This window comes from Rhamphochromis longiceps, linkage group LG7, assembly GCF_057381845.1.
Source record: "Rhamphochromis longiceps isolate RC_006_pf linkage group LG7, R_longiceps_female_GT1.1, whole genome shotgun sequence".
Lineage (NCBI taxonomy): Eukaryota > Metazoa > Chordata > Actinopteri > Cichliformes > Cichlidae > Rhamphochromis > Rhamphochromis longiceps.
The window spans coordinates 21,329,635-21,351,030 of NC_140563.1; the positions used below are offsets into that span (position 1 = coordinate 21,329,635).

At 40.3% G+C, this 21,396-nt stretch overlaps 1 protein-coding gene across 1 annotated transcript in view; it reads left to right on the plus strand.

Annotated features, from left to right (window-relative positions):
* The window catches only part of cspg4 (chondroitin sulfate proteoglycan 4), a 74,129-nt gene that overhangs the window by 32,501 nt on the left and 20,232 nt on the right, over positions 1–21,396 (plus strand). The window contains exons 2-5 of the mRNA XM_085412801.1: positions 11,873–12,036; positions 14,320–17,853; positions 19,211–19,399; positions 19,599–19,874. Of these exons, the coding sequence (XP_085268927.1) occupies positions 11,873–12,036; positions 14,320–17,853; positions 19,211–19,399; positions 19,599–19,874 (4,163 nt within the window). The remainder of the gene's footprint in view (positions 1–11,872; positions 12,037–14,319; positions 17,854–19,210; positions 19,400–19,598; positions 19,875–21,396) is intronic.

Genomic DNA, 21,396 nt, shown 5'->3' on the forward strand with positions numbered 1-21,396 from the left:
TACCATAGATCATTTCTGAAGTTAAAAAGCAGTCAACTCCAACAGTAACTGCTGTGATCTGCTGTCATGCAAGAGGTAGGTGGTACAGTATGGGAGGATGTTTGATTTCTCCTCAGTCATCTGCAATACATATGGTAGTTTCTAACAGAGTGAAAAGCATTTAGCTCAATCAGCCGTGCACGGTTGGGAGGTGGGGGATGATGCACAAAGGATGCTTATGAGCAACTTCCCTCAGATAAAATGAAGAAATAGCATTGTAATCAGACACATGCAATGAGGTGCATTACTTGTAATTACATCTGTTGGAGCTGAGAAGTAGTTGTTGGAACAACACTCAATTCAAACTCCCTGCTCTTGTTGTCATCTAAATGCAAATTATAGGTAATAAGAACCTCTGTCAATCTACTGAAGTTCCATGCCAACTTGAAGAAACAGCAAACAGAAAAAGCTCTCTGATGTATCTCTTTCTGTGCTCACTCTTTGGATTTCTGAAGACTTTTTGTTTTGTTTTCCAGATACAACATTCACTCGGTTTCTTTTTCATCATATTCTTCCTCTGAAAGCGTTTGTCTTTCTAAAGTTTTTTTGTTTTGTTTTTTTCTGCTTTCTGTCTGCAAGGCATCCCTGAGGTGCGGTGAGCTATGCTGCTTACAAACTCGTGGCACTGTGGCGTCAATTCTGACTCATGACCCTTGTCACAAGTTAGTCCTTTCACACAAGAAACCAAACAGATTCAACTGATAACAAAAAAAAGTAGCATGGGTTTTTCATTCAAATTTCTAAAAGGAAAACTTAATTTGTCACTTTGTTTGCAACTGCAAAATATCTTGGATCTTGAATGGCATCAAAAACTCCATTAAACATTAGTATCGTTTTTGTCTTTCTTAAGCCAGTCTTTCTGTTTCAAACTTAGGTTGTTTCACCTGCCTGAACATGATCTCTCAACATCGTTTGACTGGCCTACTTGTCTTTCTCTCTTAGACTCTTTGGTTTCTGTGACAGCCCTCTATATTGTCTAAATATAAAAACTTTTTAGGAATAGCATGTTGGTTACACAGTAGATGGTAGTGGTTTGTTGCTCAAATAACACATTTGGATTATGGGTAAGACACAGTGGCCACCCTGCTTTTATCCTTTACTGTAGTGTCAAATGTTGCAAGCCTATATGTGAATAACAATATTTGGAGGTGAAGAAAAATGGCCGGCAGATATTTCAACTAAAAGTGGTCTTAAAGATTTTGCTTTGAAAGGCAGATGGCTCTATGAGAGAAGGGCAATATGAAGGGTTGTTATAGTCATCACAGATTATAGTGTTGGACTTGTACTGTTGCTACATCCACGCACGACACAACTGCCAAAGGGTGTGAGTTATGTACAGTAAACAGTGGCTTGTGTTAGAGGATGCATGTTGCCACGACGTCCCCTCAGGCTAACTGCGGTGCGCGGAGTGGCCGCCGTCATTGATTGACTTGGCAAGCTCACGGGTTCTGTTTCCCCTCCCCCGGGTCAGTTTTGTCACCACATGTTTAAACCATTACCACTGATGTGGCATGAATGTTAAGATCCAGCAAAACCAGTGTTTGCCTTTAATGCGTAGCCTTCCCTGTTTTGTGTAGGCAGGCGTGCTGTGACTGGACAGATGTCAGTGTTCTCACTGAGAAAAAGAAGGTGATCAGAAGGTTGCTGGTTTGTGCGCAAAGACAGATCTGGGCAAGTGTGTGTGTGTGAGAGAGAGAGTGAGAGAGAGAGACCCTCTAGGTGTGTGTATCTAATTATGCTCAGCATTGCTGGAGCCCTAATAAAGGGTTGAATAAATATATTTTTCACACTGGTCTATTTTGAATATTTTGGTTTCAGCCATATTTGTATTTGCTTGAAATAATCCTGTAAGGACACAATAAATCTTAGGATTACATAAAATCCTAAAATGTATTCTTTTTTTTTCTACAAATCAAATTTACCAGCTGAGCAGTACTGTAGTATGTAGTTGAGTATAAAGTCCAAATCCCCTGTGCGTTCCTCCTCGTCTATTATGCCTGCTACTAAAATTTTTCCACTAAGAACCAGTATTATCCATCTTCAAGCCAGTGCTTCAATAATAAAACCAAACCCTGCAGAACTGTGGAAAAATGAAATAGATGTATTTGTTGGAGCTGGGACATTAGACTGCTGTTTAAGTTGTTGCGCAGCGTTTCCGGGCTTTCCATGTTAAATGCTGTTTACTTTGGACTGAAGGCTGTGGGGCTGAGGAAGAGTGAGTTCTGCACAGAGGGATGCTAAAGAGAGGTTTGGGGTTGGGGGGTAGGGAGCGCTAGTAACATTTTCCCAAAAGACAGTTGGAGAAAAGGAGCTGGGTGGAGCAGGGTGGGCCTCTTCAACGGTAGCCTGGTGGAAAACATTTATCTGAATGGCGGGAGACGGAGGGCTGACTCAGCCAGCGGGCACAGAAGGAATGGCTGTTAGCTTGTGAGATCCTTAACCCGTGGCAAAGGGAGGGAAAGCGTGTGTGCGTGTGCTCATAGCCACTAATAGGAGCAAGGGTGAGTATGGGTGTTTATGTTTGCACCGTGTACTTCTGTTTTTGGGTGTGTGCACTAAGACGGTTTAGAGTAACGCCAGTTGATGGAAGGGTTTCAGAGAAAGCATCTGGATAAAGCATTTATCTGGGGTACGGCTGCGAGGGTGGTAGGGAAATGAAGGTGGGGGCAGTCTGAGCTGGAAAGGGTCAGTCTGGTGGTGTGTGCCTTCAGCTGGTTCTCATTATGGAGCTAATGTGACACTCTGATCTCAAACACACACTGAGTCTGCAGACCTGGTTTAAAGCCGGATATGGGTTTTGAGAGGCCCCTACACTGCAACCTCTGTATCACAAGTTCCCCCTCTTTAGAGACTAGAGGCCTCATTTACAGATAAGCCTCACCTTTAGATTTGGTCATGGAAAGAGTGTGTAGCTGTGAAGGTTGAAACTGATGTGACAAAGGCTCCTTTCAACATTTAACTATTGTGAGGAGAGAAAAATGTGGCGTTTTGGGTAACTGACATAAAATTAAAAGGTACCAAGAGTTTGAATACTATCCACCTTACAACTAAATAAATCCAATTTTGTATTGTCTGTTACAGGGGTGTCAACCATAAGGCCTGTGAAGGAATTTGTACATTTTTGCACTTTTAACTGTATTTCTTCCTTACATAAAGACTTCCTCCATGGTTTTTTATAACCACACTATTATAATTAAATAATAATTAAATAATTAAATGACAGAAAAGTTCCTGTAGAACTTTTTTTTTTAATTAACAAAAACTTTATATTTTATATTACAGGACAACCTGGGCAAAAACAAGCCAAGACGTCTTCTTTAATGTACACAAGGCATTCTTTTGAAATTGCACTTTTTCCCATCCTAGGTCCGGCCCACTTAAGATCAAAGTATGTGGCTCCCAATGTAAAATGACATACCTTGTCTGCTATATAGCATGAGGTGAAGTTGCAGCCAGGACCACATAAAATTGACAAGTCATTTTCTGTTTTGAATCAGTGAGACCCAAATGAGAGAAAAACATAAAAATAATTTAACTGATCTGTCTGGAACATAAAGCCATTTCTATCTAGTGTTCCCAGGCACTGGACCCCAGCTGAGCAAGGTTTCTTGGTTTAAGGTGCTAAATCTCATTCCCTGTGCTGACATATAAGTGGAATGATTTATGACAGTGAACTGCTATTCAGCAAAGTACGTTCCAAGGCACTGAAAAGCCAATGTCATGCTGATAATTAGTGGAGGAGTGACTGATGCATGCAATCGTACTCATAACTGCAGTCACGAGGGTACTCAGTGCGAAAGCTGAATGGAGCTATTGATACTGTCAGAAATGACTGTTAACGATAAAAGAATTAGGATGAGAGCAAACACGCAGACATGTACTTTCAATACCCCCAAAAAAAGTGTGGCTGTGGAAATTACACGACCAAACGCTGGTGCTGTCACGTCTTCTCTTCTTATTCATACTTCAATTGTGGCAGTTCCAAAAGTGCCTTAGGCACTCTCAGTAGTGTGCAACAGCATACCAGCCATATGTATTGTGAAAACATTAAAACCCAAGGCACAACAGAAGACACAAACCTCAAGAGCATAATTTGGAGATATTAAGAGAAATATTAACTGTAGGGGGAGAGTTGAGGTGCAACATAGAAACACAGGCCCCTTGTGACTACTTATCTAACAAAGCCTGCAAACTGAAAAGAATGCCAAAATGTCTCCTTTCACCAAGATGCTCTCTACTCAGTTGATATAAGTGAAAAATTGGGGGCAAGAGCCTATTTGAATTCTGTGTAAGCTAAATGAACTGAGAGCAGGCGCTGTTTAGCTTAGCCTGCTATGCTGCTACATATATTAGCCATATGCCCTTCAACTTGTAGCATTTATATGCAAACTAAAATTTGTTTGTGGAGCACTGAGGTAGAGATATGTTGGCATTTACTGTTATCAAAACTAATGACTTTTTCCAGCTTCATGCTTTTATGCTAAGCTATGCTAACTAACCTCTGGCTCCAGCTCCACCATACTTAGAGGCAGATTAGCTTTCTCTCAAAAAAAAACAAATAGGTGTGTTTAAGATTTAAAACTTCGATTTAACTGTTTTTAAACACATATATAGCAAGTGTGATAAAGAATAAAGAAAGCGGTATATAAAAAATATTTAAAAAAAAATACTTTCTAAACACCTCTTGTGCCTCATTAAAGTAAACACAGTACATTCAGGAAATAAGCTGATGCATGTACTTCCAGTAGATTTTTTGGTTTCTGAGGATAACCCAAGAGAGATTAAAAATAAAAAGTAAAAAAACAAGTGTGCAGTGATGCAAATTTCATCACCAGATGATGAGCAGGAGGCTCCAAGCAGACAGCCACATACTGGGTAATTTTGGATTCATCTGCACAGAGACTGCACTACCATGTGCCAACTACCCATGCACCCTTCAGCTGGTCTTCCAGTGGACTTAAAAGAAATATAACAGGAATGGCTACTGGTCCATGGAGCCTGCAGTTGTGTATTTCCAAAACCGAGCATAGCCCCACTTCAGGGCTTCTGCCAAGAGAAGTTCCCCAAGAGGTGGATGAAAAGTTGCTAAAAGGTTCCATTTAATATTAACCGTGATCTTTTTTCAAAACCTGCTAAGCTAATTTGTTGACTAAACCTGAGGAAAATGTAACTGAAAACTGAAAAAGTTTCCTCCAGAGATGGACTTCAATGTGGACTCATATCAGCATACTGATATAGGCTGTATCAGATAAATCATAATGATAGGGGGGGGGATTCTGTCATGGGAAAATTAGGGGTTTATGATGTCTATTAATTAAATCCAGACTTTAACCTGGGTATGATGTGGTATCACACTTTGAAACAGGGGCTTAAAATAACCGACATTAAAATAATTTAGTTTAATTATCCGTGCTAATCACGACACAACAACAGGACACAGAACGTCTTTGCGCTCCCATTTTGTGTTGACATTGTAAATGTTAGAAACTTAAGAGGCTGTACTTAACTGTGTGCTAATTTCCTGCTGCTATTACTCTTTGGTCCATCAATGCTGTGGGGGAAAAAAGGCCCAACCATTCTAGCTACCCATCCATTACATGCTGCGCTCTCAGTTTGTTTTTTTTTTCACCTTTAAGCTTCTTTTCAATCAAGCACTGTAGGTTAATGAAAATCCTCAGTTGGCCTCTAATTAGATTTCAGATGTGAAAGCACAGAAGGACAGTACACTTTCTTTACCGAACGATGCGAAAGATATCACTGTAAAAAAAAGTCTTAGATTTGATAGTTTGTGTGCAATTTTTTCCTTCCTGTCTGCTCCCTTGACACACTGTTGCAGTCACTTCTCACATGTGAGACTTCATTAAATGTCCTTCAGCTCCATAAACAATTTCAGGAGCTGAGGGAAAACAGAGAAAGGCATAGCTACATGTATAAATAATCACACATTAGAATATCTCTTTCAAAACATGACAAAAGAAAGTGTGTGTGCTCAGGCGTAGTGAGGTCCATTTATTGTTAGGGGGATTGCAGGTTGAAATCCTATGGGGCGGTCCACTCCTCTGATGTCACGGAGAGATTATTTTAACAGGACTCACTGTGCGGGACCTTGACCATGGTTTCCGTAGCTCAGCTGGGCTGACAGTGGCACGCTTTGTATTAGTCAGTCATAAACTACAGCAGAGCCCCAAATCACTACAATGCATCCGTTCATGGCTATGTTTGTCTTACAATGCTGTTTGGTGAGTGAGATCATCAACTGAAGTCATTAGGATCACAAGTCTTTTAGCAGAGTTTTAGGAGCCAAGAGCCTGCAAATTAATCAAACACCTTAGTGGTTGGAAAATTGAAATTCAGGAAAAGCATAGCTTGAAAATTTGAGAATGTCCCATTGTGTGCTTTTAAACTACCATAATATATCTTTGTCTGCTGTGGCCTGAAAGAGTTCAGTTAGCATTTCAGGGTAATGAAGCCCAACTTTTGAGGGGATATTTTCCCTGAAAGCTGTGCAAGAGAGTGTACATGCTGTAAAAAGGCGTTCGTGGCAACTTTCTGGAGTATACAACAAGACTGTTCTTTGGCTTTCCAGTCATGGGATTGGATGTTACGCAGTGGTAGGGTACTCCCCTATAAGCCCTGAGTTATCCTGCTTTTTTTCCTTCTTAAACTAAACAAATGGGTATAAAAAGACAGATAGAAATATCTCTGTCAGTTTTATGTGTTTTTATTTATTTGTTTGTTTGTTTGTTTGTTTGTTTGTTTGTTTGTTTGTTTGTTTGTTTGTTTGTTTGTTTGTTTGTTTATTGGAATATTGGAAAGTCTTCAGTTACACTAATTAAAGACACTACCACTTTTATGTCATTCCAAAGGGAGTGCTTTTCCTTTCATTCTGCATGGAGACCAAGCTTTTCAGAGCAGAGCACAAATCCAGACAGCATGAGTCTTTCACATCCTCCACTCCACGCTTTGTCACCTTTACCTAAGCTAAAATTACATTGCACTTCCATTCTCTTTTCACAGAGAAAGGTCATAATTTTTCGTTGCTGCCGCTACCCCTTGTCTGTTTTGTAAGCGTGCGTTTTATAGAGAGACAGCCTGAAAAGTTGTAGGTTATTGCCAGGGAGGAGGCTTCCAGCTGTGGCCTCCACAAGCCTTTTTTTAAGTATTGTACCTCTTCAATCTGGCTGTGATTGGAGTGTCTCAGAGGGATGCAGAAGTGGATAGGGATTTGAAAGGGAGGGAGGGGGCTAGAATTATGCAGCCTGCTTTCACGCTAGCATAGCTGGGTCTGAGAAATGGCTCCTTAAAGCCTGTAAAAGTGTGTCCCTGGTGACTTCTGAAAAGTCTGGAAGGGATCCTCATAAAGCAGCACTGTCAAAGTATGTAGAGTTGTGGCTCAGCTCTCTGCTGTTTAAAAGCACTGGAGCTAGGACTATTGTCTTATGGAGAGTGCTGTATTCAGAGTCTCTAAATGTTTTTGCCAAAATGCTCACTTCCTGAGAACATTTTAAGAACGTCTTGATGCATCCTCAATCATCCAGGTAAGTAAATCTCCAAAAGTTGATTCTGTTCATCTAGACGTAGTGTTTTGTTCCTTCAGTGGGCTGGTTTCAGTCATTATGCAAATGTACTGTTTATAAGATTGGGGAAACCTGCACTCAGCTGAGACTGAAGAAGTTACTTGGATGAGTGACAAAACGTTTCTCCCACTGAAAACGTTACGTCCAGATGAACAGAATGAACTTTTGGAGACATTTTAAGAACATTTTTCTTCTGTTGGAAATTTTTTTTTTTTTTTGAAATCTGTATTAATATAGTGAATCTGAATGTTTATTGAGGGATGACAATGTCATCCAGTGGTTAGCACTCTTGTCTTACAACAGGAAGATTCTTGATTTGAACCGCCTGGCTGGGTGGGGCCAACAGCTGGAGTTTGATGCTCCCAACAAGTTGGTTCTGACATATAGTTATGACTTACAGCACACCCTATATCAAACTTATGGTATATTAAGAATATTATGTTAATTATTTAATGCTGCTTTGATTATGCTCAGCAGCATATTTTATTTAGCATCTGTCAAAGCAAAGAATTGGAGGGAGGTGGCTGGGGTGGATGGTGGGCATATGAAACACAGGCTCTGTAACTGTAGTAAAGGATAGTAAAGAAATCCATTTAAAGAAAGGTTGCAGCTTTAGTGCAGTGTTGAAACGCCATCCATCCTCTTCCACTATGATATTTGAAATACTCACAGCTGATACTTGGCATTTTGGTTTGATAAATAACAATAAATTATCAAGGCTGTTCACTCAGCTGATTAGTTGTAATGTGCAACTTCTCCTGTTCTCTTCCAAACCCTAACAGTACATTGAGCTGTCTGCAGACACAATTAGAAAACAAATGTTTACCACAGGTCTAAGTGCTATTGACCCTTGCAAAGGATTATAATTGTTTCGTGGTAATGACTGAGTTGCCATGTGGCAAAAACAATATTGCACTTATAAGCTCTCAGGTTCTGTCTGTGGTTAGCAGACTCTATTTTTCATATCCTTGAGCCATCATGCCCTGTTGCAGTAGGCAAAACCCAGCAAAGGAAAGAAATGGCAAACATAACCTCTATTTATAGTCAATCTAACCATAGCTTAACCATGGGTTACGCAAGTAGGTGGTTTGTTTGGATTCCAAGCAGTGTTACCATGACAAAATTTGAGAAGAGAACCACACACAAGGTCCTTTCTTCTGCTAAATATTTCAAACAAACAGAATAAGTACAATAAATAAAATAGCATTATTCTGTTTATGCAGTTAATACAAAGTTCAAGGATATCAGTTTTCACAATTTTCTGCATATAGTTTAAAGATTTCCTTGAGTGACTGTAATGAGTCATTTAGCACCCTGAATCCTTAGTTCATGTGTATCTGCCACATCTTCACACTCACTTAAAGTAGGACTAAAGCGATTCTGACTGATCAGTACGGACATGTCACAGGACACAAAGTCTTCTCACTGTCTCCGGCACTTGTGGTCAGCGTGTCTCTCTTCCCTATAGCTTTTCCGGACATGTGTCACTAGCCTGGGACCAAAAGAGGATAGAGAAGAGGAGGAGGAAAGGGAGAGGAAGACAAAAGGGTAATTCATCCAGCGATTCTTAAAAGGGAGGAAGACTCAGTTTCCTCCGAGCATTATAAATACAAGAGCAGTCAGTCATCAAATTATAGCCATCTGCATTGGCCTGAGACCAGGATTCTGCTTGACACAGAATGGTTTGTGTTAAAGTGGTGTTAAGGGGGAGGTGTGGTAGTTGAAGCTTATCAGAGACTGTGCTCTTGGGTGGTTAAACTTCAACACACAGACTGACACCAAGTGTGGCAGAAGAGCCACAGCTCCAGCTTACATCCTTTGGGAGCAATGATGTTCCTTTCTGTATGATGATGCCTTGTCAGCAAAATCCCCTCAGCTAGTTCCCATCTACATCCAGCACTGAGTGCCTGGAAGATGGAGACTGTGGCTTAGTCTTACACTGCAGGAAAAGAGAAGAGAGGAGGTTTGTGTGATGTACAATTCATTTTCTGTCATCCTGGAGGTATCTCTTTGCAAACATATTAGGAACTGTTAACACTGAACAGGTTTCACCAAGGGTGCAGAGACAAAAGAAGTGCCACAGAGCGAGACATTTATACAGATAGCATGTTGAAAATGTGCTTTTCCTACGTGAAGCCTATTCTACACAGAGCTTTACACAGCTTAGATGGAGAACTAATGAAGTCCAGGTACACTGCAGAGAGTAAAGCTTTTGTGTGTATCATTAGAAAATGTGCTCCTTTTTCCTGAAGGCAACAGCAGCAAGCTGAAGTTGAACCAGAAAATCCCCAGGCAGAATTGTCTTGGCATCGCTCTCTCCTTCAGCTTTTTATCCCCATGCTCAGTGAACAATCCAACAAAAGCTCGGGTTTAAGAACCATGGAGCTCATTGCGATTTTCTTTGTTAATGCAATTGCCTGTAAGAAAAGATTCTGTTCCCCCATTTTTCAGTTTCAGCCTAGAGGGTCCTATGCAATTAGCACTAGTATTTCATTTAGAATACCTTAGCTTTACCAAAAACTCTCTGAACTGTACTATAATAGCCTCTGGCGCAGTCAGTAACAGCTAACAACAATAGACTCCAAAAAGTGACATTTTGCAAATGAATGATGTGTAACTACAACAATTTCGTCCAACTCTCTTGTACAAATGACATTTCCATGTTCTGTAACATTTCCTTGTTGAGTTGTCAGGGCTGGTTTCATTGTCATTGTGATTTCTTTCACTTTTCTTTGTTGTTATTCACACAGTATGTATTACAAAGTTTAACATGTGATAATGTCAAATCCACGTGTGATATCCGTGGCGTTTCTGTGACTGCAAAAAGTCTCTCTGTGTGCTTGGCCTTGTGCTTAGACCATTCATCACTGACTTTGTTCATGACAGAGCAGCCCTGGACCCAAAACTAAATGCCTCTTAGTTAAAACGCAGAACCGTGGGCGTGACGATAAAAGCTTTGCTTTCGTTCTTGCTGACATCAAAATGATTGTCTTTGTTTACATTTTCAATGTTTGTTGCAGATCCGCAATGGAAAGGCTCACTTACAGGATGAGAGACAAAAGGACAAAGTTAGCCTTCAGTGTTTTGAAGTTGGCAGCATGACATTAATGTAGACGCAACCCAGACATAGGCTGTCCTTTACAGACACACACACACTCATTTGTTTCAGCCCTGAGAAAGTACTTTTTTCCATTTATAGTTATGAATGTGAATTCTCGAGCCTGTCATATTTTCTTCTCCTCTCCTTAATGCCCTATCGCATGAAGCCTGCTAGGTTAGTTGATGCTGCTGCTGATTTTGAGGGAACATTTTGTCCCTCATGATCTCCCAGGAATTTATGAACTTTGACACAACACTGTCTCTATCTCGCTGCTGGACTATTCCAAATATTCCAAAGCATTAGCACTGGCCGATCAGAACATTGCTTTCTTCACTGTGAGCTTCTGTGTCTTGGACTATCACCCTCGTGATGGCAAGTGGGCGACTAATTCTATATCTCTTGGCTAAAGCCATGGAAAACCCATGGCTGAGGAAACGGGTTGTTGGAGGTGGTCCAGTTTAATTTCAGAGCATGTGCACTGGAAAATAATTGACTTCCTCCCCGGTTTACATTTTGTCAAGGGCTCGAGAGAGCACAGTCCGGGGCAGGTGGCTGAATTAGCATATCATTGAAAATGAGACAGCTCAAGCCTGGGAAATCCTGCTCCCCATGACTCTATGTGCCCGGAAAAATCTCCGCAGGGGTAATGACTGATGTCTCAGTGAGAGAATCCCTTTGAGGCCACAGGAGCTCCTCTTCAGCCAGGAGCAGCTGGAGGACACCTGATAATATAGAAATCAGTGCCTGAGAACGTTGCACTGTAAAATGAGACTGTATTAAAAAATGCTCCTCTAATTGGTTTCGCCAAACTTCCACATCAGAATTCAGGGAGTTGCCAGTCAACAGCTGTAGGATGAGTTGATAATGTGTCATCCTGTGCAGGTGTCTTTTTGTGTGGGCCACTGTAGTAGGCCATGTTATGCTTCCACAGTGCAGACAATGCAAATGATCATGCAAATGAGGTTATTTTATGTTTAGCTACAAAAGTTTTGGTGCCTTTTCCTAGAGAAATGACAAACAAGACATATGGTGCAAAGTGAAAGAAAATAAGTGTCCGTGTATGTATCCGGGGTATAAAAACAGAAATGTCTTTGATGTATAGGATAACATGATCCATATATTATACTTTCAGATAACCTACATTCACTCTTCACAGAATCCTACTTTGGGGACAGCTTCTGTCATTTAAACGCCTTCCAAGATGTCTCCACCTTCCAGTTGTCACTAAAGTTCAAGACAAGTCGACGAAGTGGGCTGCTACTCCTGGCTGCTGGGAACGAGGACTACCTGTTCCTTGAGCTCCAAAATGGGAAAATACAGGTGCGGATTTAGAAATGGCAATAATCTGAGCCCTTAAAACTCTTTTTAAACAAAGCAGTGTTGGCACCCATTGGATAACCAATTCAAAAACAGAGCAGTTGTTCAAAAGAAGAGGCTAAAACAGACAACTGCATTTCTATTTGCAGCTCTACGGGAAAATCAAGTCTAAGGACTCAGAAAGAACAAAAACACCTTGAAATCAGCATAACTTATTGTATTTGTAGAGAAGTGTAGTTCCACACTTCAACTTCAGCTACAGTGCGAAATATGTTATTGTCAAAGTCACCTATGCATAGTACAGAGAGTCCTGTTTCAGAGTGTTTTGTTATAGTGAAATAATAAACAGCTAAAGTGATTTACATGGAGAAATGACCTCAAAATAGTCATTTAATCAGGGTAATTTGCTTAATTTGTCACACATTAAAATCCCAAAGAGATCACGAGTGAAATTACTAGAAGAAACAGAATGTGTTATGAATGGGTTATGAACTACGTGACCTTTAAAGTAGTCGTGAACTCTGTTTCAATTCAATAAGCTACGATTACTTCATCGTGAGTCCCTCTAAAACAGGTGAATTGATTATATTCTTTTGGGGGGTTTTGTCTTCTCTAGTTCTCTCACTTAAATGAAAACTGTTTATGTCTATAATAAATAAATAATAAATTAAAGCAGTAAAACTCTCATCAGTTACGGTGCGACCGAGACATACAGACTTTTCCCAGAAGGGACAATATTGCTTCATTTTCAGTGAGGAGAAATCAAAGGTTATTTGTAATAAAAGGAAATATTACTAGTCGACGTTTTTCAGGGATATCAGATACATTGAACAAATAGAGTCGAGGCGCCACAAAAATGAAATTGCCTTTTCTGTGAGGGATGTTAAAGAATCATGTAGTTCAACATTTTTTTTAAAGAACATTCAGATCTCTGATTTTATTAGTGAAACTTCTGGGAATTAATTCATTTTCTAAATGAGTTAATTACTTATTAATTATGACTTCTTTGTCATTTGCTTTGGTTTTGTCATACACTGCTTGAATGTTCTATATTGTAAAAAAAATTTAATTTGTCTTTCATTAGCCAAATAATTAACCTGCAATCAATTGTAACTGACAGGATCTGGCAATGATAATGACCACAGTTCATTTATGACAAAACGTTTGAGGCAACCACTGATTTCTTTATATTTCTTGGAAAATGGGAAATTGGTGGAGTGTCTTATTGAACCCAGAAAATACAAACGTACATGAAAATACAATATATAAGGAAAAAAACTGCTTTTCACTCTGACAAGATGATCCCACACTGCTTAAAGAACGTTGAGGTCTGGGCTTTGGGGAGGCCAATACATGACTGACGGTGTCACATTGTGTGTTTTTCCGTTCTGGTATTCTTTTAGTGAACTGGCAGTATCATAGTCATGGTGAAAAACGAAGCCATTGCCAAACAGACAGCTTTAAGATGTCACTGCATGGTGTAAACTGCCAAATCTGACTGTACTTTTCTTCTTCCTTAATTTCATCAATTTTGACAAGATCCCGAACACCGCTGACTGAAATGCAGCCCCCAAGCCATGACTCTCTCCATGCTGATGATTTAAACCAAAATGTACAAATTTGGATTCATCCCTCCATAAGAACTGTTCCCACTGATTTTCAAACCATTTCTTGTGTGATTTGGCATAGCTCAACCTTTTCTCCTCATTTCCTTTCCTTAAGGACACCCAACATTCCAGTAAGACCATTTCTGATGATGCCTCAGCAAACAGTAGATGGACTAGATGCATTTCTGAAGTCCTGTGTAGGATCATTGCTGGATTTTTTGTATTTTGTGTAGCCACAGTACTGGCTCATTCCTTAAGTTAGATGCTTTTTTAATGCTTTAATGAGTTATAGGTTAGTGTTAAGTAGCTCAAGAAACAAATAATAAAAAAAGCATTATTTTGAAAGTGGTCAGGTACAAGGACTAGACTGAAAATGACCCAAAAAAAGCAGCCAAAAAAGAAAGTCTACAAAATGATTGCTCAAGACCAAAAACGAGGGGTGACTGAAAACCTTTGCACAGTATATAGGGTTGTTTTTTATAACCTTTTTTAGTTAAACCATAGTGAAGTAAGTCATTAATGTTAAGTATCATGTCCAGATAAGAGTGCAGAGATAAATTCATATAATAGCAGCTCCAATTAAATGAACACAAAGAAATACCCAGTGTTCCACAATATACAAAAGATGCAATGCAATGTAATTTTTCAAATGAAATAAATGATGTTTGTTTCCACGTAGGCTCGGATGAACATGGGGGCTGGTGAGGTCACGCTGTCCTCATCTGAAGGAGCATACCTGAACAATCTTCTGGACCACAAAGTCTCACTGACACTGAAAGAAGGCAGGCTTACCATGACAATTAATGATGTCTTTTCAACATATGTTCCTGTGAGCAATGACGGGGGGCAGCTCAATATTGACCAGGGCATTTGGCTTGGAGGAACTGAAGACCTGCATACTTCGTACCTTAGCAATGCCATTACTCCTTTTCGTGGCTGTATGACTGAAGTCAAATTTCAATCCCATCAATTTGATATTCTCACTTCAACATTTAAACGATGCCAAGACACAAAGGAAGCCTGCAGCAATGAGTTTGAGGCTGGAGATGGCGAGACCACCAGTTTCAGCACCCCTGATTCTTTTATATCCTTCTCCACCTGGAGTGGAGGTAGTGGTTCTCGAAGGGCCTTGGAATTTCTAATGAAAACCACCATTGAAGATGCCTTACTTGTTTTCCATCCTGGCCAAGATTTGGACTTCATTGCTGTTGGTGTTGTGAAAGGCTATCTCAAAGGTTTACTGGACCTCGGTAGTGGTATGGAGGCCCTGAAGAATATGCAAGTGCGGCTGGATGACGATCAGTGGCACAGAGTTAAGATCGAGATCAGTCAGGATTCTTTTGTTCTTAATGTAGACAGCCAGTCTTCCTCCCTTTCCCTTGACCCATCACAAAAACTGGATTTGGTCGGAAGCCTGTATTTAGGGGGCATCCAGGCAAAAAGGAAGGAATTCTTCCATGGCAATGGTTCATTAGGTCGCATCTATCAGGAAGATTTGACAGACGAATCCTTCATTGGATGCTTGGGAGAAATTAAAGTGAATCAGAAAGACAGAAACCTGCAGGATGCTCTGGTGACCAAAGATATTCATGTTAAATGTGAAGGAGAGGACTATGACTACTCAAATTATGACGGGGAATTAACCTCAACTTCCCCTACAATCAGTACCCCACATGTTTACATTGACTTTAATCAACAACAGCACTGCTACCCAACAGAAAACACGACAGAGTTATTTAGAAATGTGACCAAGCTTCTAGATGTCACCCCATTACAAGTGCCAGAAGGTGGAGAGGTTTTTCTTGATATCAACAACTTAAACCCTACATTTGACCTCAGTGCTGCAAACATGCAACAGTCGCAGATTACCTTTACTCTCGAGAGTCTTCCCTCATATGGCTTAGTCGATATAAACATTAACAGACAACACATTCAAAAGTTTACTCTTCTTGATATTGTCAATAAGAGAATCAAGTATATGCATGATGGAAATGAAAGGCTTGCAGATCAAATCTATTTACAGGTGGTTGCTCAAAGTGATTTCTACCTTCCAGAATGTTTAAAAACTCCTCACAATTATGTCCTCCCAATTGAAATTCTTCCAGTTAAGGATACACCACAACTTGATATAAATGAAATCTCCATCGCTGAAAATGGCCGCACTCATTTGAATACCAGCATCATGAGGTTGTTGGATTTCGACTTGAATTGTGATGACTTAATTATAACTGTTACTTCAGAGCCTCCCAAGGATTTTGGTTACTTAGAAGACAGAGAGAAACCAGGAGTAAGCATCTCAGAGTTCGCTTGTAAGGACCTGGAAGATGGAAATATTTATTTTGTACACAGAGGTGGTAGTACTGGTATGATGACCCTAGACGTGCCTTTTGAAGGATCAAGCCTTTTCACTACTTTTAAGTTGTCCGTGATACAACCGGATTTAACTATGGTCACTAACTCTGGCCTTCTTTTGTCACAAGGAAGCAATGCATCCATAGACAATCACAAGTTGGCTGCTCTCGCTCATCCTCGTATTGGCGATATTGTGTATAACATCACACAACCTCTAGTGTTTGGAGAACTGCAGATTCTGACAAATGACGGAGTGTACAAACAAGTCACAACTTTTTATCAGTCTGATTTAGATCAGAAGCGCCTTAGGTATGTCAGCACAGACTCAAGTGACCAGGAAAATACTGTGTTGGAGCAGATCCAATTCAGCGCTCATCTGGGGCGGTTCTCCCTCTGGAACAATACTTTTGCAGTCATGATTGCCCCTGCTCAAGTGAAGGTTTCTCAGCTGGTACCACTGGAAATGGAGGCTGGTGAAGAGCAAACAATCACAGACCTTCAAGCTGAATTCATTGACAAAACCCCAGACCCCAGGACAATTAAATACATCCTCATTACACCCCCAACACTGGGAAGCCTCCTGTTGTCAGACAGAGAGCTGGGTGAGGGTGACATGTTCACCCAAAAAGACATTTTAGACAATGCCGTTAGCTACAGGGCCCGAGTGCGAAGAGCTGTGGATACTACAGATCAGTTCCAGTTCAAAGTCTTTGCTGAGGATCAGCACTCTCCTCTGTACACCTTTCCGATCAATATCATTGCCAGCGCTGATGCCCCTGTTTTGACTAATAAGAAGTTGGTTGTGTTGGAGGGCAGTGAGCATGGTCTTAACAAAAACTACCTTTGGCTGGAGTCTTCAAGTTCTGTTAATTTCCTGTATCGGGTGACTCAAGAGCCAAAGCATGGGCGGCTAATAAGGGATTCCCCACCTGGAGTTGCTAGATTTGAGGGGGCGATAAGAGTTTTTAGTAATGAAGATATTGAGTTTGGAAGGCTCGTTTACAAGCACGATGGCTCCAAGACAAGCAGTGATGAGTTCCATTTTTTGGCAAATGAAGAAAATGCAGAGAGAACTGTGAGCGATGTTTTCAGAATATCAATCCATCCCAAAAATGAGCATACTCCTGTGAGGACAGTGGATAAAGTCTTCAATGTGGTCCGTAACAGTCAGCGCCTGCTAACAACAGATGTCATTCAGTTCAAGGACAATGACTCGGGTTTCAATGACAGTCAAATCGTCTACGCTCGTGAGGGAATCCTTTCGGGCAATATTGTCTCAACATCACAGCCATCACAACCCCTTTTCCGCTTTACACAAGCCGACCTGAAAGATAAGAAAGTCTTATTCATTCACCACGGAGCAGATCGGGAGCGCTTTTCACTCCAGGTGTCAGATGGCTTCCACAAGACCACTGCGGTGCTTGAGATCCAGGCAGGTGAACCCTACCTGCGAGTGGTGAACAACACAATCATCGTCATCGATCACGGAAGCACCAAAACCCTTACTACCACCCTGCTGAGTGCAGAATCCAACATGGACATCAGACATGACAGTGAGATTACGTTTCAGATTACATCCCCACCCAAGGATGGCAGAATTATTGTGAGTGGGATTGAGGCATCAGTTTTCACAGAGGAAGACCTGAAAAAGGGTGTAGTCTCATATGAGCACAATTATGAGAGTCTGAGGTCCAAGGACTCCTTCAGCTTCACTGTGCAGGCAAATGGACTTTCCGAAGAGGGCACGTTCAGGATTAAAATATTTAAGCAAGGTTACTTGTCTGAGCCTGAGGTGGTCGTCAATGCGGTCATCATTTCTTACGAAGGAGAGCACACCGTAATCAGCAATGATCATCTCAAGGTACTGTTTACTGATTCTGTAATTACAATACTTTTTTGTATTAAGAGAGCTACAGTCAACAGTTTGCTTTGCTGACATTCAAGTTGTGCAGCACGTATTTGCTTTTATTAAATAAGAAAGACTATGTAGTAGATATGATCTTCATATGACAGAAATATCGTCTTTAGAAACATATTTTCTCTTTGTGAAAACGATCTTTCCCATGAGTCACCAAGCAGACCCTGCTTTTAATCTATATTATAACCACATGAAAGCAGGGCTAAATATGACTTTACAGTCGCTGCTTTTAATTTGGTTTATGTACTAAATTGCACTCTATTAAGTGCAGAAAACAGAGCACTAAGTATCCCCCGAGGAGCTTCCTGAATCCCACTGTAATTTATAAGATGAGCCTGCATGCAGTTCATCATGGAAGCAATTAATGCAGTTTAAAATGCTGATCCATTCATTGCAAGCTATATGTAAGACCTTGACTAAGGTCTAAATAATAAATCTGAACATACACTGGTTTTACAGTATGAGATGCATATTAAATATACAGTGCTGACTGCACAGTATACACAGTACTGAAATATGTATGGAACAAAGCCTTGACAGAATGGCCTTTACAAGAGGTAAAATATTGACTTTATTTCTGGGAGTTTTTCCAATGTGTGTGTCTGTACAATGAAATGAAAAGCGGTATGATCTTTTGAAATATTGCCGTAAGTGAGCATGGCTCCTACAGACTCCAAGGCTCCGCGCAGGCTCGAGATTAAAACTTCTCAAAGCGAGATGACCATAAATCTGCCTGCGCGTAAATCTGCAGCACGGCTCTAACTGTTGTCAAATGCCACAAATGTCTATTGAAGTTTCTGTTCACAATGCTGTCTAACAATGTGTCTTAAGTCTATATTAGACACTATAGCAGGGCTATTAATTATATATTGTGAACTGAAAATACAACTAAACTGTTTTAATGCAACAGAGAACAACTGTACTGTATATTTGTGTACGCAATTGTGGATGTTCAAACAGGGGAACAACAAAATAGCTGCAGTTTTTCAGTGCTGCCACTTCCAATCTAGATTTTCCAGAATTTTAGACAAGTAGCTAATTTCTTGGTTTTGCTAACTCTTGAGGTTGTGCAATATTTTTTACATTTTGCCCAGAACAAAGTATATCTAAACCATACTTCAAAAGAGTTAGAAACAGCAAAAGATTTCAACATTTTTTCTTACACATGCAATGCTACAAATGTACAGGGTTCTTCCAATGCTCGCTATGTACAGTCTGCATTATTGTCAAGCTACCAAACACTTAGGATACATATAAATCTTGAATATTAAATTAACAGGATATACCTTTGACTTGTTAGGTGGAGCAAGCTGACATTTTGCCCAGTGAAATGATCTTCACAATCAAAGAACCGCCTCAGCACGGTCATGTGGTCAAGCTGACAACCAGTCCAGACGCTGAGGCCTCACCTGTCCTCGACTACATCCACTCTTTCACTCAGGAAGATATTGATGAAGGACACATTCTCTACGTGTCTGCACCCACCCAGGTTTTGCTTTGTTTTTTCTTTTCTTTCACTAAACATATTCAGTTGTAACTAGTCAATTACTTCTTCTTAATCCCGTTCCCTTTCATATTCACAATGAAACTAAAACTAGACGAAAGGCGACCACAGCTTCTGACAGTTTTAAGGTACAAGGTTTTTCTCTGAACATCAATAAATTATTTCCTACATTTATCTCTTTCAGCGGCATGATGTCTTCACACTGGATGTCAGTAATGGTTTTAACACAGTGGAGAACCTGCGCATGTTTGTGAACATCGTGCCCCGGATAATCCCTGTCCAAGCCCTCAACTTTACTGTGAAGGAGGGCCTCAGCAGAATAATTAATGCAGACATTATTAACATCTTGGACCCCTTCTACAACTCATCAACCATTGACATTTCTGTGGATGAACCACCAAAACACGGGGATATCCGCTCCTTGAGTGGACAGGAGCTTTCTTACTTTTCATTAGAAGAGGTAAGCAGACAAAGCACATCGTTAATGAGCTCTTCTGCTCTATGCATGTCATTTTTGACGTTCATTATTTGCAGTACATGCGTACACCAATGATACACTTCCATTAACTGTGACTACCTGCCAGAAATGTCTAACCTGCCAGCATCATGAGGAACGAGCACGTGTAGGAAGAAGAATCATTATTGTAGCCACTCGGAAAGTGGGTTTTGAAGTTCTATTAAAAATCTGACATTTGTTGTTGCCCTGCAAATTGGCAGGAAGAAGCAGTGCAAACTTTTTATTTACCAAATGGCTGCTTGCACCAAATGGTTAGCTTATGTGCAACACATGTGGTGCCAAGTGGCCCAAAACATTTGATTTTCGGTATAACATTGTAAGGATTAAACAGATTTCTTTGTGTCTTGTGTCCATACAAGGAACCTGAATTTCATTTGGACAAAGATTCATATATTTTTGTCACACTGGGTCCAAAAATATTCTCACAAGGAAAAAAAAGCCATCAATGGGCAGTGTAACATCTTTCTCACACTAGTAGGGAAGGGCAGTTGTTCAAGAGGATTACCACAACAATGCGTCACTTTGGAACTTTTCTCAGCTACTACTCGGTGCTGTTTGGATTTGTGTAGCTACACCAGATGGAGAGAGGAGAGAAAATCTGGGAGCTTCTGCAGCACAGCTAGCTCGTCTCACTCCATGTGGTTCAGACACCCCAGCTTTAGGAAAATATGAAAAATGCATGAGTAGTTACCGGTGGAAAAACCTCATGCATTCTGAATGGACCGCATAGTTGAGTGGAGCTAGTTAGACATATATCTTATAGCTCCTACATCTAACCCACTGCTCTGCTCTACTTTGCTGAAGCATTGTGGAAAAACTGACGATGCCTTTGGAGCGCCTGCAGCCAAAATAAACTGGCTTGCTAAATTCCTATAATAATATGTGAGTGCACACAAGCTCTCCCACACTTTACTAGACTCACTCATGTTGTGTCTTTAAGAGTCTAATGTGCAGCTCCAATGAGTCTGCTGCAATGAACGCTGGGAGAAAAAAAAATCGTGATACTTTTTTTGACATATTTGTACTTTTTCTTTAATTTTTCTTCAAATGTTATACTCAGAGAATCCAGTCCAGTTAGTTATCCCAAATAGGAATTCAGGTTCAAGCCTAATTTTGAATATTTTTTGAGTCAACCCGCAATTATTATAAAATAAATATAAAATAAATATAAAATAAATATTTTAAATATATATATAAACATTATAATATATAAATAAAATAATAAATGAAAACAGCTTAGAGGGGAAAAAAACTAGTGCCGTTTTCTTCGGCCATCTGTTAGCACAATTAGCCACACAGCAGGTCATGTTATTCGTTAGAAAATTGTAAAATAATCCAAAACATAAAGTCAAGAAGTCCAGCTGAATGACTTGAATTAGACGAGGTGATGATCAGTAGACAGCTCGCAGCGACAGTCACCTTTCACTCTAAGCAGGCGTGCTTTTATTACACACTAATGACCAAA